This window comes from Oryx dammah, unplaced genomic scaffold (genome assembly GCF_014754425.2).
Source record: "Oryx dammah isolate SB20612 unplaced genomic scaffold, SCBI_Odam_1.1 HiC_scaffold_5, whole genome shotgun sequence".
NCBI classification, from domain to species: domain Eukaryota; kingdom Metazoa; phylum Chordata; class Mammalia; order Artiodactyla; family Bovidae; genus Oryx; species Oryx dammah.
In genome coordinates this window covers 45,280,235-45,298,083 of record NW_024070189.1, presented here as the reverse complement: position 1 = coordinate 45,298,083, position 17,849 = coordinate 45,280,235, and the positions used below count along the sequence as shown (strand labels likewise).

Here is a 17,849-nt window from a genome sequence, read left to right as displayed (position 1 = left end):
ACTCCTAGAAAAGTGACCTAGATCAAGCAGCCAGCAGCGGGTGGATGCAGGACTACTGTGGGGACCCCCTGCCACCTACTGACTTACAGCTGAACCCACATTCCCAGTCGCTTCTGCTGGCTGGGGGCTGGGGGAGGGTGAAGGGGACTGGTAGGGCTGTTCCTTTCGGGAGCAAGCTCCAGGTATCACACCCCCTCACCCGCCCACCCACCCATCAGCACACCCAACCGGGAGGCTAAGGTGAGGATGGGGAGGCAGGGGGCCATGGGGAGAGGAGGTCAGCTGCGGATCCGGGGAGCTGGCTTACTGGTGGGTATTAGCATAGCGCTGGCTGCCAGTGAGAGTGAGGGGGAGAGCGAGGGAGCAAGGGAGGGAGTGAGAGGCAGGCGGCGAGGAGAGGAGAGCAGAGCAGAGCAGAGGGGGAGCGGCGCTCAGCTCGCAGGAGGACAGGCTTCTCTTTTTCGTGCTCAGTTAATCTGGCTGTCAGTTGGTGTTAACGCTGCAGTTTAAGCGCTCGGATTCCAAGGGAAACAGACAAACCTCGCAGAAGGCAGGCAGGAAGCAAGCGAGGACGGAAGGAACGGCAGGAGGAAAAGAATCGGCAGAAGAGAGAGAGGAATAAAGGGAAGGGGGGAACACCAAATCTATGATTGGACCTGGGCTTCTTTTTCGCCAATGCAAAAAGGAATATGCAGCACATTTTTGCCTTCTTCTGCACCGGTTTCCTAGGCGCGGTAGTAGGTGCCAATTTCCCCAACAATATCCAGATCGGTGAGTGAGAGGGGCAGCCTGGGGTGGGACTTCATGGGTCTGGCCAGTTTTTTGAGGGGGAGGGGGTTTGTGTCCTCCCCCACCCCCACTATGGGCTGTTGTGCTGGGCTATCTACAAGATGTGAAGGCTTGGGCGATGGTGTGGGGAGGGGGCTTCTCTGGATGGGATATGGGGCAGAGAAGCAAAGTGTGCTCTGTCTCTCTCTCACACACACACAGACACATACACACACACACACACAGGTCCTCACACACCACTCACACTCTAGGCATGAGCATGTGAAATGGAGGAACCACTGCTTTGGAGAAAAAAAAAAAAATCAGGCTCTAACAAGGAAAGAGGTGGTAGGTGTTTAAAGAGTTAACTCCATGGCTTGGTAGATGGTGCCTGATTTCATTTATTTATATAAATATGTGTGGTGTGTGTATTTATGTATATGATTATGTATTAAATATACACATTTATATTTGAGAGAGGCAGTGATTTCTCCTCTGGGGAAGGGGAAAGAGACCCTCTAAAACAAGGAGTGAAGGATGCTGGGTTCACTGCATCCACTAAAATAATCCTAAAAAACCACCCCCCACCCCAGGTGAAGGGGGCTCTCTCTCCCACTCTGGACTCTCCTAGCTGCCTCTGTCTGCTGTCTGCCATGCTGGGCTGGGGGTTCCCGCTCCTCCAATTCTGGAACTTCCTAGCCTGTTTTTCTCCCCCTACTCCCTCAATCGCCCACTCCTCTTAGATTTTCTGTCCACGAGATGGTCTGCCTTTTACACACACACACACACACACACACACACACACATCCACATGTCCCTCTCCCCTCCTCTTAGCTTCCCCATCACTGAGCTCCAGCCTCACAACTTGGAGGCAGGTTTCAACATGATGCCGCATGCTTTTTTTTGTTCCCCATTTCCCTTTCCTGGTTGTCATGCTTCTCAAAGAGGACCCCCACCCTCCCTGAATTTATGGGACAGCGGATAGATACTGCTTCTCCCAGTAATAACGGGTGAAAGCCAAACAAACAGGAGCAGTAATACCAATAATGACGCGCGTCCACAAGGGCTCGGGAATTCAGTATGACCAGCATCTCAGGGCTGTTTGTGTCCCGGAATCCAGCAAACTGCTTTCCTTGAAGGCATCTTGCTGGGTCTGGGTGGTTTACTCTCTCCAGATAGAGGCAGGGCTCCACTAGGGACAGTTCCTGTTCCTAGGAGTTTGTGTTCCTTGTGAGCATGTGTGTTTGTGGGGCCATGTGTTGAAGGTGGTCTTTTGTTGGGCACACATGTGCTACTGTACTCTTTTGGCCTCTCCAGCGGGCTGGCTCTGAGGGTAGCTCCAATAGCCGCGAAGCAACTCGCTTTGTTTCCTGACACCTGTTAAGCTATATCCTGAAGTGTGTCTGTGTATGTGTATTAGTGCCTTAGACGCAAAACAAAACTTCCTGCCTCCGGAGACACTTCTCTTGCAGCCCAGCCTATAGCCACCTACATCCCCACCCCCACTCACTCTCCTTCATTCATTGCAGGGGAGGAGGGAGACTGGGAAGTGTTTGGGGTGTGGTCATCTTGGGGCGGGGTGGAGCATCAGAATCAAGAAGGAGTTTTTTGTTTTTACTCTTTAAAATGGAGTCATATGACCATGGGTAAATCATTTGCTCTTATGAGTGGCATTCTTTATGCTGGTACTTATGTCTTACCCATACTTTGCTGATTGGAAATACTTGTCTTCAGATATGTGGACTTGCTTTCTCCAAGTGCATCTGTGTATATTGCCATGGATGTATAAATGCACGAGATGTTTTGTGTACATATCTATGGTATGCTTATTTATGTATCTCTGCAGATTTTTTGTCATATTTAGCCCCAATTTAATTTCAAATGATTGAACCATTGATTTTATTTCCACATAAAAGGTTGAACTCTTAAGTTATGGAACACACACTGAAAATATCACTGTCACCAGACAGTACTTCATTCTACTTGCACTATCTGTAACAAAAACCTTATAATTTATTTACTGGTTGTTAAACACACATCTACTGTACAGGAAGTTACAAATGCATCATATTGGGATTGGGATTTCTGAGGAATCTCAGATTAACTTCTATGTAAACACTCACTATAGTTCAGTCTCTGGAAACTGCTGATTTCAGTTCATTGAAACACATTTTAATTTATTTACATGTCGACAGTAAATACGGAGGTAAGATGTGTACTCATGTTGCTTGGAACATGAGCCCCACCAGGCACCTCTGGTTCTGCTTTTTGCTAGAATAGAATGCTAGCATCCTCTGGACATTCCTGAGCCCCCACATCTTCCAAGTCCAAGGTGTTACCATGCAAATACACACAATGGCAACCCTTATGTAACAAGTCACTCCTGGGATCATGAGTGATGAAAGAACCAGCAAACACTCTGGGCAGATAATCAAGAGTTTTTCAGAGGAAATGAATAAATTGTAGAGGACTGGCAGACAGGTCTTGCCAGGTCAAAGACTATAAGGGTCAAAGTCAAAGAAAGGGTTATAGCGCTAGAGAAGCTCACAGGACCCCAGGGCTAGAGTTCACTCTGCAACACACATTAATACTACTTCCTGTATGGCTCTCTAATGAGAACTGGGTCTGATACAGGAAAAATTAGACACAGCTAGGGTTTACATGCACACAAGAGCATAGGCTGCCTAAGCGGTTTGCTTGAGCGAGAGGGAGAAGAGAAACTCCACAATTCTGTTTTCTCTGATCTGAACTGAGTTGAGGGGTGAACAATCAAATCTTTGGGCAGGATGACAGATAATTAGAGGCTTTATCAATAAAAGCTCACCTGTAGAAGTTGAAGCCCCAGGGTCCAGTTGAGTTCAAGTGAATTCTGATCCCCAGAATCAGGCAACAACTAGTGACTCTGACCTGGGGAGAAGAAATGGGCCCATCTGAGGTGGGCTGTTGAGGAATCAAACTTATCTGTAGCCCATGTTGCATTTTCTTTTTTTGCAGGGGGATTATTTCCAAACCAACAGTCACAGGAACATGCTGCTTTTAGATTTGCTTTGTCACAACTCACAGAGCCCCCAAAGTTGCTCCCCCAGATTGATATTGTGAACATCAGCGACAGCTTTGAGATGACCTACAGATGTAAGTAAATGCTTCTATTTCTGAGAATTCTTTCTGCGATCGACCATTAAAGGGAAGACCCATACATAGCACATGGTATCGCAAAAATGTTGAGTTGTCATCCCTTGTCTTAAGAGAAAGCACTCCAAGAAAACTGTCCAGGGCCTTGTGAATGATTCTGTTCATTGATATTTGAGATCCTTCAGTGCTTCATGGAATAGGTTTGCATTCTCACTGTCTGCTAACTCTGAATGCCAGCCTGATGGATACTGGGGTTGACTGCATCTCTCCTAAACTCGCAGAGGTTTTCTGGTTCACTTGAGAGTTTCATACATAGGAAACTTCTGAGAGGCATAGAATGAAAAGTTTTGACTTGGAGAATGTGGTTTACAATACTTATGTCCTTCCTGTGCACAGTTAAAAGAAAATGCCGCTAGATAAGAAAGGATACCTGAGGTGTCTATTTAGTTTTCCATTTTTAGAAAGGACCGATAATTATTTTAAAATCTGAAGCCTACATTATTTCCAAAGTGTTTTGAAGTGACTGATGGCTTACATAGTTTTGGGGTGGCGTTTGAGCACAAAAAAGAACAGAGGTGACCTCAAGAAGGAGAAAGTGACAGTGAAGTCGTTCAGTCCTGTCTGACTCTTGGTGACCCTGTGGACTGTAGCCTACCAGGCTCCTCTGTCCATGGGATCTCCAGGCAAGAATACTGGAGTGGGTTGCCATTTCCTTCTCCAGGGGATCTTCCCCACCCTGGCATCAAACCCAGGTCTCTTCCATTGCAAGCAGATGCTTTACCCTCTGAGCCACCAGGGAAGCCCAAGAAGGAGAAAGGAGAGATGAATTTCAGCCATCTGAACTGAATGCATTATAAAATGTGGGCTATAAACACCATTCTGAGTTTTTCTTGACTACCGGGTGAAAAGGAAACCTGTATGGTGGCATGACCGCCATTTTAAGACAGGTGAAAGCACAAAGTTTAATCAGAAGTGACATTTTCCCGCCAGGGATTAAGCTCACATGGGAATTGGTGGCATAGAAGTATAAACTGAATGGGCAAGAACAACTTGAAACTGGATTAAATTGGCACTGTAGGCTCTGGGTGTTACTGTGGCCTCGGTAGCTTGTGCTGAGCTGTGGATGGCAGAAGGCATGTACCATATTGCCTCCGTCTCTTTGCCATGGTTCTCCTCTTGACAAGCTCTCAGTAATTTGAACTGAACATGCCTTGAAGGCTCAAACAGAAAATTCAGCATTCTCCCTATTCCTAAGAACACTCAAAAGATAATGTATATGCAGATTCCAAGAATTTTAATTATTAACCCAACAACTGGAATTATTATTGTAATTACTCTGATTACCCAGCCATAAAGAAGAATGAAAGAATGCCATTGGCAGCAACATGGAAGGCCCTAGAGATTATCACATTAAGTGAAGTCAGAGGAAGATAAACATATGATATCACCTATATGTGGAATCTAAATAAATTATATAAATGAACTTATTTAGAAAACAGAAATAGACCTACAGACATGGAAAACAAACTTATGGTTACCAAAGGGGAAAGTGGGGGTTGGGGGATATATTAGGAGTTTGGGATTAACAGATACACAAGACCATACATAAAATGGATAAGCAACCAGGATCTACTGTATAGCCCAGGGAACTATATTCAGTGTCTCGTATTAACCTATAATGGGAAAGAATCTGGAGAAGTATATATATATATATACAGCTTCCCTGGTGGCTCAGTGGTAAAGAAGCTGCCTGCTAATGCAGGAGACACAGGAGACGCTGGGAAGATCCCATGGACAGAGGAGCCTGGTGGGCTACAGTCCATGGGGTCGTAAAGAGTCAGACCTGACTAAGTGACTGATCACACATACACATAAAGTATATATATATGTGTGTGTGTGTGTATATATATATATATATATGTATATATATGAATCACTTTGCTGTACACCTAAAACATTGTAAAGCAACAATACTTCAATCAAAAAAATTATCATTATTTCAGATTCCGTTTACTGAGGACTTACAGTGTGCCAACAACTATTTTATGGACTATTATAATAACATTCATTACATTTATTGAGCATCTACTATGGCCCAGTAATGCACTAATCACTTTTCATATGTTGGTTTATTTATTTTATTTAATCCTCACAGGATCCCTACAGTGCTCTATATTATTAATATCTTCCTTTTAGAGAAGTTGAAACTAAGGCTGCAACAGGCTATACAACTTGCCCAGGGTCACCTAAAAAGTAAATGGTGGTCTTGTGAGCCCAAGGTCCTTGTTCCTGGGCACTGTGATAGATACACAGATCCCATGGTAACTAGATCAATTTTACTGAGATTACCCAAGAAACAAAAGGGAGCATTCAGAGTCTTTACAAGCAGTGACCTGATAAAGCCCCTAAGGAGGAAACTTTAAAAAGCTTCAGATTGTAGCTACGGTTTTGCATAGGAGTGACCTACTGAACAAATAAAACAGCAATTCTACATTTTGGTAATGCTGAAGTTAAAAATCTTGTCAACTGTGTTACTCATTATCCTTGAAAAACAGCTGAAGTTTAATTGGTGAATTGTAGTTCTGTGAAACCATCTCCCTGGAAAGCAAAAATAATATTGAGGAGGTATTTGGTTATTAGACAACCTCTCATTTCTTTCAGTATGGATTAAAGGAGAATTTTTAAGGGGAAGATTTAGGTGTGGTCATCAATGTGTCTAAGAACCACCAGAGATTACGCATAACCTTTTGCATGTATGTGCCTTTGCTTATTTATTCCCTGGACAGAGGCTCCATAGCTTTTGTCATTCTCTCAAAGGGGTCCATTACTCTAGGACTACAAGCTTAGGGAATTTGGAAGAATCAATGGCTGGCATGTGTATTCACTCACAATGCTGAGAACTGTCTCTAGCAGAGCTTGGTGGAAAGAGATGTTAACTGTTATTCTATTGTCAAGATGTTGACCGACAGGACAAGATAATACAAGATAAAAATTGGAGGAATGTTCTAAGGCAAAAAGTGATGCTTCTATACTGTTATCTTAACTACCTAAGACTTGATCTCTAATAGGGTTGCTGTCCATTTACTGAGAGGATTGAAATGTGATCAGGGTGTTATCCACTGTGGTTAGTGAACCTGAATCGAGTAGATCTGGGTTCTTCAACTTGATTCCTGCCATATACCAGAGCATAGGTTTCTATGAATTTGGTCACTCTTTAAATGTTATGAACTGATACGGTTATTGGAAAAACAGAGCCGATAAAAGATTTTTGTTCTCAGTGGTTTGCAGTTCAGTGGGAACACTGCTCAGGGGATTGCCTGAGAAACAGTAATGCTAGTTTGTTCTTAGACCTTTAGTTTCTTCTCTTTAGTTCCAGGAACTGAGAGAGTACTAGGCAACTGGGGTGGTCATGGTGACATTGTAATTCCCAGCCTGCCTGGAAGATTCTCTGTTTATTATCATATGAGATTAGGAAACCCTCTGGGGCTGTGCGCACTGTGGTTCACTAGTCTGGGAAAACTGACTTCTATCCCAACATGGATTGAGTGAAAAACATTGAAAGGAGCAGAGAGGTTTTAGGTACAATGCCTTAACTAATAATCTATTGAAAACAGAAAAAAACATGATATTCGGATTTAATTTCATGTGTTTTTTGATATCCTGACTAGTAGTTAACCTAAAATTAACTATCCCAGTCTCACCTCCAGAAAATAACCAAATCTTTATTTTTTCACCATTTTTCCGGTCATTTGATTGTTTTCCTATACATTTTGCTATTCATGATCCCTCCACCAGAGGGTGGAGAAGGGAAAGGAGAGGAAGTGTATCAGGAACTATTCCTGCTAGATGTATTAGCAACAGGAGATAGGTGCTTAAATAGGCAGAATGGTGCTTAGAGTAGGGGATGCAGGAGAAACTATTGCTAATACCTCCAGCCAAGAAGAGAGTTCTACATCTTCTTTGCATCCCATCTTTCCTGCTCTCCTTTTCTGCCATCATTAAGGGGTAAAGTCACTGAATTGGCAACCCAAATGCTTTAGGATCTCCTCTGAGTACTCTGTTGGGCCTCCCAGGTGGTACCTGGTGAGCTACAATCCACAGGGTCACAAAGAGTTGAACACAACTGAAGCAGCTTAGCATGCACGCACGTACTGAGTCCTCTTCCAGTCTCACACGGGCAGGAGTTGAGGAGTCTGTCCATAGAGATGGTAGTTATGGACCAGCTATTCAGCCTATATTAATGTCTTTATAAATAAAGGGGCAAATGAAATACTAGCTGGGGTTTCCATTAGATTTTGGAGGAGCATTGTTGCAATGATTTTGAATATTTATGTATTTATTTGGCTCCACCAGGTCTTAGTCACAGCATGCAGGATCTTTAGTTGCGGTATTCAAACTCTTCTTCATTGCTGAATGTGGGATCCAGTTTCCTGACCAGGGATCGAACCCAGGTCCCCTGCACTGGGAGCACAAAGTCTTAGCCACTGGAGCACCAAGGAAGTTCTGAGCACTGTTGCAACTTAAGTCTTACTTTTCATTTATCCATCCATTTATTTGTTCAGGAAATACACTGAATTTACACTGTATGCTCAGCTCTGTGTCAGGCGGTAGGAACATCATGACCAACAAAGAAGACACAGTCTCTTTTCCTGTCGGGGGAGGCAGTTACAGATTAGCTAAGAGATCCTGTGCACAAAAAATTCACCCAGGGAGTTTGTTTAAAGCAAGACTCAGGGGCAGACTCTAGACTTTCTGAATCAGAATATTCAAGAGATAGCCCTGGGGAGATATGGTAGCAGTCAGTATGGCAATCACACTTGGAGAAATTCTTTTAAAAGTCTTGCATTCCATTAACAAGCATTTTTTGAGCCCTTAACCAAGCCCAGGCATGGTGTTAAGTACTTGAAATGCAGACAAAATTAAGACATGTTCCTTGCCTGGCAGGACTTTATTCCCAGTGAAACCAACTGTGCCGTAAAGAGAAAATTAAAATGTAATGTAAATGTTACAGCTCAGGTGGTAGAAATCCACCTGCAATGCAGGAGACCCCCGTTTGATTCCTGGGTCAGGAAGAACCCCTGGAGAAGGGATAGGCTACCCACTCCAGTATTCATGGGCTTCATTGTGGCTCAGCTGTAAAGAATCCACCTACAATGCGGGAGACCTGGGTTTGACCCCTGGGTTGGGAAGAACCCCTGGAGAAGGGAAAGGCTAACCACTTGAGTATTCTGGCCTAGAGAATTCCACGGACTGTAGAGTCCATGGAGTCACAAAGAGTTGGACACAACTGAGCAACTTTCACTCACTCACTCACTCAAATGTTACAGCATCCCTTTGCATGGAGGATCAGGAGATGCTTTGAGAAGTGGGGTTAGCTTCTCAGAGGCTGGTGGTTCAACTGAGTTTCAATGATAAGCAGAAACATTCCAGGAGGTCAAGGGCGGGGAGCAGAAAGAGGTGAGATAAGTGTGTCTCAGGCAGGAGGAACAGCATATGCCAAAGAGAACTCTTGACCTAGTTCTTCACCTGCTCTGACCTCCTGTAGTACTCCATGCTGGCCTCTCATTGGCCAGTTATCAAACTCTGCAGAAGGGGTCATCCAATGGCTATCCATAAGCCACCGTCAGCAAAGTGTTTAAGAAGCATGGAACTGCACATTGAAAAAGTGGACGTCTTAGCTCTCTTTGAAATTTTAAACCATTTGGCCACACTGGACCCTGGGTCTATGTAGCCCCACTTGACTAGGATGGGAGTATCCCACCTGGATGGCTTCTTTCTTAAACAGCCCACTACTCTCCTTGTCTTCACCTGCTTGGCTCCTGGACGCATTGAGTTTTTAAGTCCCAGTTGATTTGTCCTGCAATGTTGCCAGTGTTGTGTGTTTATAGGTCAACTCTACCACCAGAATGTGAATTGCTATGCAGAAAGACCATGTATAGATATTGTTTGGTGTGGCTGAGAACACCTGGCACAGAACTAACACAAATGAACAAATGTTTCCAAGAATCAAAGAATCACACAGCATAGATGCTGGGAGACGACATGACAACCAGGTTGAGGTCAGTGTGCCTATTTGCAGGGCATCTCCCACTGACGTGGACCTTCTTAGGAAGCCCGAGGTCATTCTTACAAGACGTTAGGCACTGGCAGCAGACACATGCCTTCTTAGTTCTTGCCGAAGCATCCCTCATCTTTTTCAGAGCTGCAAGCTAACAGTCCAGGGGCTTGTTTTGCTTGACTTGCACAATTCTTTTCAAACTTTGGCATAAAAATCCACATTTCTGGCTTCTCTGAAAAAAACCCAGGGCATCAGACAACTCTGGACCCACATTCCTGCTCAGCTCCTATGGTCTTGCGCTGAGACATACTGCCTGATTTAAGTATAAGGCATAATCTCTCAAGTTTACCAAAGTCCTGCCTGCTCCTATCAGACATGTGACCAGTATAACAAAATCATGTTACTCGGCTGGGACTGTAAGCAGGCCAATGTGCTTACATACACCTGATTAATATCCTTCAGCATCTGCCATTTTATTATTTTATTTTAATAATATCTGTTCCTCAGTCTACAATAAACAGTAGAGGACACAAAAGATATATAATGCTTGCTCTCAAAAGATTGGTCTAGGGAATTCCTTGGCAGTCCAGTGGTTAAGACTCCATGCTTCCACTGCAGAAGGCTCCAGTTCGATCCCTGATCAGGGAACTAAGATCTTGTAAGCTGTAAAATACAGCCAAAAAGCAAAAAACTGGCTTTCATGTAGTAATTTAAAAAATGGAGGACCAGTGGGACGGTAAACAAAGATTATTTTGAAGATCCATCACATAACAGAGACTTCATACATGTCATCTTATTTACACTTTATAATAATCTTGAGAGGCTATTATTCCCATTTTATAGATAATGCTGCTGACAGTGAAAACGATTGTGTCTTCTCCATATTACACAGTGAATATAAGAGTCTAAGCTAACATGTGAAGCCAGCTTTGCAGACTCCAAAACTCAGTGACCTTTCACCCTTGTAAGATCGAGGACATAAAAAACTGAAATGTCAGGAAAAAAGCCCAACACAAGACGTGCCAAAAAGAAGTGAAGCTTATGATTCAGGATTAAGTGTGAAGACTTCCAAGGCAGAGGCGGGTGGCTGTGGGTAAAGAATGAGTATTGAGGGAGGTGGAACAGGGGTAGGCATTTAAGGGAGGAGCAGATCTTCAGAGTGTCATGAGAGGAACATTTTGAGTGAGTAAAGTCACAATAATTCTCCTCCCCTCATCTCTACCACTACCGTATATAATTGTTTTGCAATCAAGGTAGAGAGTTGTTGTGTTGTTTGTTTTGCGAGGTAGAGAGTTTGGATTTTCTCTCTTGTATATACACTCAGTTACATGGCAGATGTCTGCATTGCTTGGTTTCTCCATCTTTATCTATGCCCTCACTTTGAGATACATGGGCCCCAACACTATCTGTGGGTGACTCTTGATAACATTGATGATTGTAATTTTTTTGTTCAGAAACGTGTTTATGAACATCACTTCCTCTGATTAGTTTGAAGACTTCTGTTGAGAAGGGTCACATTACTATTCTCTTGGATGCTCAAGAGAAAGTAGTTACATAAGACATTTGGAAAACTAAGGTTCATTTATTTGTCTATGCATTCCTTCAAAGCTCTTTTATTATTGCCGCCCCCCGCCCCCGCCCCGTCCCATGGAGTATATGTACCACTACAGCCCCTTTTCATACCCTTGTAGACTGCATTTATTGATTACAGAATTTTTTTTCCACTGAATCTAGACATAGCCTTAAATTCCCTCTCACCAGAGCATTCCAAGCAGCTACTACAAATTGCTCAGAGTTGCAGTTGATATACAAGATAAAATCCATTTGCCGTTACAAGGCACTACACTGGGAACTGGGGAAAATAAAATGCATTAGGCATTGATTCTCCCCTTAAGGAGCTCAGAGAAAATAGGCATGCACAAAAAAACTGATATAATGGAGAGGTTCTCAGCACTCCCTCTATCTCTATCTCTCTCTCTCTCACATACACAGACACATATGATCAGAGAAGGGTAGGAAAACATCCAATTGAAGGAATCAGACCAGGTTTCATAAAACGAGTACATCTGAATTGAATTTAGAAGGGCAGGTAGAATGCAGACGGGAAAATAGGAAGATACACACACACACATATACACACACGCCAAGTTCAACCAGTGAAAAGTATATTGGATTGAAACTTACAGACATGGGCTCAAATGCCAGACTATGTCCTTGGATCATTCATGTGTAAATGACGCAGAGGACCACTCCCAAGCTTCTATGACCTCCAAGAGTCCTTCTAGGGCTGTATTTCTATGATAAGAGTGAACAGAAAACTCCAGCAATAAATTAAAATAAGATGCTTTTGTACCAGCCTTTAGTTGGATGGAGGCTCACTAAATAAACTGAAACTCTGAGAAAAGCTCCAAGCCTTTTCTACCAAGTTGCACAGTCAGGCTACATTTGTACGTATAAAACAGGTATATTAAGCCAAACGTGGGCCTCAGGTGCATTCATTCAATATTCAACAGATATGCTACATTTAAAATGGACTTTATCTCTTGGATAAAATGGATAACCAACAAGGACCTACTGTATAGCACTGCCAACTCTGCTCAATATTATATAACAACTTAAATGGGAAAAGAATTTGAAGAGAATTGATATATGTACGTGTATAACTGAAGAACTTTGCTGTATACCTAAAACCATCACAACATTGTTAATCAACTATGAACGAACGAATGTGAAGTCACTCAGTCGTGTCCAACTCTTTGCGATCCCATGGACTGTAGCCTACCAGGCTTCTCAGTCCATGGAATTTTCCAGGCAAGAGTACTGGGGTGGGTTGCCATTGCCTTCTCCAGGGCATCTTCCCAACCCAGGGATCGAACCCAGGCCTCCCGCACTGCAGGCAGACGCTTTACTGTCTGAGCCATCAGGGAAGCAACCAGGAATCAACTCTACTCCAATATAAAATAAAAAGTTTAAATTCAACAGGTATTTATGGAGTGCTTACTACTGTGAAAAAGAACAGAAGGCAACCCCATGCTCATGGAGCTTAACTGTAGCCCACCAGGCTCCTTCGTCCATGGGATTTTCCAGGCAAGAGTACTGGAGTGGGTTGCCATTTCCTTCTCCAGGGGATCTTCCCGACCCAGGGATCGAACCCAGGTCTCCCACATTGTAGGCAGATGCTTGAACCTCTGAGCCACCAGGGAAGCCCCTAGTAAGGGACACAGCTATTCATAAATTAATCATATGAATAAATATGTGAAAGAAAGGCCATGATTCAATGGAAGCATATTACAAAGGAACCAGCATTGGGCAGAGAGATGAATAGGTGTCTGAGCTGAAAACAGGAGGAATATTCTAGAAGCATTCTGGGCAGAGGACTGGTGGGGGGAAAGGGATGTGGGAAGTGTGGGGCTGGAGAGGGTGACAGAAGTCAGGCTTGGTGTGCCCTGTTATGGATTTTGATCTTTAGCCCAAGAGCTGGGGAAACCTACTGAAGGGTTCCAAGCAGAGGAATGCCATGTTCAGATTTGTTTTCTCACTGGGAATCAGAGGCTCCAGAACACTTGACCACTTTTGTGCTCCCTGGAGACTTTTTGCTAATGCAGCAGCAACTATTGTTCCTTTACTCCTGTCCCCAACTTGGGGTGGAGTCTCGCAGATGGGCAGAGGGATGGGGACAGACAGTGGGGGGAAAGGCTGGGTATAGGGCTGACTCTGTGGCGTGTCCGTGATGTACTCTTGGAGATGAAGCTGATTCAGCAGAGGGCCAGGAAATCTGGTGAGTACGTGTGCAAAGGCAGAGAATCATCTAGAACCCACTTAATATTATCAACAGGGAAGGCTACATGACACTGAATCCTGCTCTCCACTCAAACCAGGCAATTCAATGGTCCTCAAATCATACTGCTGTTTCCTCCACCTACAAATTCCTCCTCCCACATCCCCTTGTCGAAATTCTGTCCTTCTGGTGCGTCCTAGTTCTTATACCATGCATGATAAGTTGTTTCAGTCATGTCTGACTCTTTGTGACCCAATGGACGGTTGGCCTCTAGGCTCCTCTGTCCATGGGATTCTCCAGGTAAGAATACGGAAGTGGGCTGCCATGCCCTCCTCCAGGGGATCTTCCTGACCCAGGGATCAAACTGGAGGTGTCTCTTATGTCTCTTGCATTGGCAGGCGGGTTCTTTACCACGAGTGCCACTGGGACCCTCCTAATCCACCCATGCACCCCTCTTCTCTGCCCTGTGGCCCTTTGTGTCTTCCTCACAGCAGATGTCAAATGTAACCCTGAGTTTTAGTTACCTGGACCCTTATTTTATCTGCCGAGCTGGACTAAGCAACTTGGGGGCAGTGACTTTGTTTTTTTAGCTTCCCATGACAGACTCTACCAGAGAATAGTGTGTGGTGGTACTAGTGAAATGAATGAGTGAATGAATGTATAGCTGTATATTGAGAAAAAAGTGAAAGTGTTAGCCACTCAATTGTGTCTGACTCTTTGTAACCTCACTTACTGTGGCCCACCAGGCTCCTCTGTCCATGGAATCCTCTGTCTAGGCAAGAATACTGAAGTGGGTTGCCATTCTCCTCTCCACATTCTCATTTCTCCACAGAATCTTCTCAACCCATAGGTCGAACCTGGGTCTCCTATATTGCGGGCAGATGCATTTTATCATTTGAGCCACCAGGGAAACTGGATATTATGTAACATCAATGGCAGGGATGAAAATACAGCTGCATTATTACTGTTTACAGGGTAGCACTTCGCTACAATGAGTTTTGAGAGTTTCAGCTTTGTAAATTCCTTTGGAAGGCTATTACAGCTATGTAGCTGAAAAGTTGGGGATGAAAAGTCCAATCAAAATTTCATTCCAGTTTCTACTGGATTGTTGTCAGTCAGGGTCCTAAGTAAGGTATATATACATAAAAATAGCACTAGGTCATGTCTGACTCTAGCGATCCCATGAACTGTATCCTGCCAGGCTCCTCTGTCCATGGGATTCTCCAGGCAGGAATACTTGAGTGGGTTGCCATTTCCTTCTCCAAGGGAACTTCCCAACCCAGGAGTTGAACCCAGGTCTCTCCCACATTGTGGGCAGATGCTTTACCAACTGTATAAGTAAGGTATGAGGCTCCATTTTCTAAATAATGGATTTCAGGTTCAAGGCCTGGCTCTGCCATGGATGCCCTGCTTGGGCACGTCAGTTCTCTTTTTTGAACATCAGTTTTTTTCAAATGAAGGTAATAATTATAGCAGTGATGCATGGCTATTTTGAGAAGGAGTAAATGATGGTTGATTTCAAATCAACTTCCCACTCCATAAGATGCTGAGAGGTAAAAACTTTTTTCCTCCCCTTTTCACAGATGAGGAAGCTGAGTTCTCAGGGGAGTGAGTGAGGCAATGGCCTGGGTTTCTGGTTCCGTCCCTAGACATGTGCGGCTGGGCTGGGAGTGCTTTCTTCATTTCACTGGATGCTGTGTCTACTCAGCCCCTTTTGGATGCTGCAGCTTCCTTTCTGTGGCAGCAGCCCCCTTCCTCCCCTGGTGTCCATGCCCGCTGCTTATGCCACACAGTCCTGTATACCTTCAAGGGAACACAGCTCTGTGCCAGCTGTGGTCAGGACGTGCAGAGCACAGAGGTTACCAGAAATCTTTCTAAATCCAGCCAGTCCCGTGACTTTTCTGTAAGATAGCTTGCTGGCCTGCATGCACAGGGAAGCCCAAGGTCAACAGAGGTCTGGATCCCAGAGGATGCAGGCAAAACCGGGGTTAATGAGGCAGCTGGAGGCTAATGACATTACATGGAATCTCTAGAATGGGAAGGAATTTTTTGAGAATAGCTTTTATTTTGTGTACAAAAGTAATGTGTGTATTATAGAAACCACATGGACAGACACACCAAACACAATAAAATTTGTATAATTACAGTACTAAGGATAAACTTCCCATCTTTTTCTGAATGTATCAATTTAAAAATTAAGAACTAGAGGGGTGGGAGAGAGACTCAAGAGGATATAGATGTATACATATAGTTGATTCGCTTTTTGTACAGCAGACACTAACACAATATTGTAAAGCAATTATATTCCAATAAAAAAATCTAAAAATTAAGACTATATTTATATTATGGCTTACTTTTTAGAAGACATTAAAATGAATGTGTAATGTTGAAAATAACATGTGTTCCACTGAGTTTTTTTTTAAAAGCCATTTTATTAACCAGTAATTTATTTCATCTATCTCCTTTTATTGAATATCTAGTTTATTCCCAAATGTTTTTTTTTCTAAAAATAATGCTATGATGATCATCCCAATAAAAGTTTAGCTGTTTATATGTATCATTCGGATTTTAAAAGCATTAGAGAATCAGTGGGACAATTTCCAATGAGATTTAATACAATGGCATATACAGGAATTGAAATAACTTGTTCAATGCCAACTTTGACATTGCTTTGTATGACCTTGAGAAGTTTTTGTGTCCAGTTTAGTTTCTAGATGTATAATAAGGAGTTGATCATAATATATTCTCAGGGCTATTGTGAAAATGACATTACTTACATTAAGCAGCTTTGAAAAATCAGAAGTGCTAGGCAAATACAGTGTAATATAATTAACTAGGTGTTTAATCTATTAACATAGTGTATTTGGCTTAAGAAATTACACAGCCCCATTTGGGCAGTGAGTAGTCACGACTCTTTTGGTGGCAAGGGATAGAGAACTGGAGAGTTTTGATTTCAGTTAGATTCAGGAGCTTGAATGACAGCATCAGGACAGAGAGAAACCCTCTAGATTTGGGGCTTTGCTTTTCTCTAATTGACTTTACACTCAGGTGACAGTTCCCAGTATACAGCCAGCCTACACCTGCCCATCTCAAAGTCCAGTGGAAAGGGAACTTCTCTTTTTCCCTCTGTTCCACAGAAGTCCTAGATATGATGTCAGTGAATAAAAATTAGGACATATGCTCATTTCTGAACATGGCACATTAGCCAGCAATTTACATTCTTCAGGTTGTTCTAAGATCATTCACATGACTGTCCTTAGATCTTGGCGTGGTAAGAAGAACCAAGTGGACTGCTGGATTCCTTCAGCCTATCCAAACTACATGGACATAAGGGAGGAGTAATTCCTCCAAAGGAAGTCAGGATGCTGTTAACAGAACAATGAACATTAGATACTCAGTAGACAAAACACACACACACACACACACACACAGAGATGTCCTCCCATGGCACGTGTCTTCAGAAGGGAAAATTCAGAGTAGATGGAGCTAGACCAAGGGTCAACATGGTAAAACAGAAAAGAACCACCGATGAGAGAAGCACATACAAGGGATGGTGGTTGGAATGGCAAGATCAAAGGCCAGTGCAGGCAACAAGTTTGAAATCCAAGCAGACTCATGGGTTAGTCAAAGCTATGAGGACTCTCCGCTAATCCCTGCTCAGCCTAAGAGCAAACCCTTATTCATGGAGCAGTTTCAGGAAGCCCACATGTGTATGGCTGGGGGTGTCCCTTCAGGCCACTCACTGATAGAATGTTGGTGTTGTCAGGAGCCCTAACTTATCTGGTGATCTTGAGGTTAGCCATACTCTGTCTGAGTGATCAAGACATTCTCTGCTCTACTCAGACACCCAAGCTATTGTGCACAAACCCTTTAACAGTTCCTATTGGAGTCTTGGCTACAATTCTGATAAGCCCACACCACCAGATGGTAAGTTCTTCTAATTGGTTCTATCTCTTCTAGTTTTTGGCAGGAATGAAGCCTTCTCTATGCCTCAAGACGGGGGATAGAGAGAGCCAGGAAGAAATGAAGGAGGTTTTAACCTCTGTTAAACAGACAGAGATCTTAAGTTAGTTCTTGTTCAAGGAAAACAGTGGTATTTTTTTTTTTCTCCAC

The 17,849-nt window shown here is 43.4% G+C and overlaps 1 protein-coding gene across 3 annotated transcripts in view; it reads left to right on the top strand.

Annotated features, from left to right (window-relative positions):
• Positions 1 to 253: 253 nt before the first annotated feature.
• Positions 254 to 17,849, top strand: part of GRIA1 (glutamate ionotropic receptor AMPA type subunit 1) — a 352,479-nt gene continuing 334,883 nt past the window's right edge. For all 3 annotated transcript variants that reach the window (XR_005721192.1, XM_040241475.1, XM_040241476.1), the window contains exons 1-2: positions 254 to 771; positions 3,763 to 3,900. Coding sequence is in view for 2 of the 3 variants with exons in the window: in XM_040241475.1 (XP_040097409.1) it covers positions 690 to 771; positions 3,763 to 3,900 (220 nt within the window). In the remaining variant the exon portion in view is untranslated. The remainder of the gene's footprint in view (positions 772 to 3,762; positions 3,901 to 17,849) is intronic.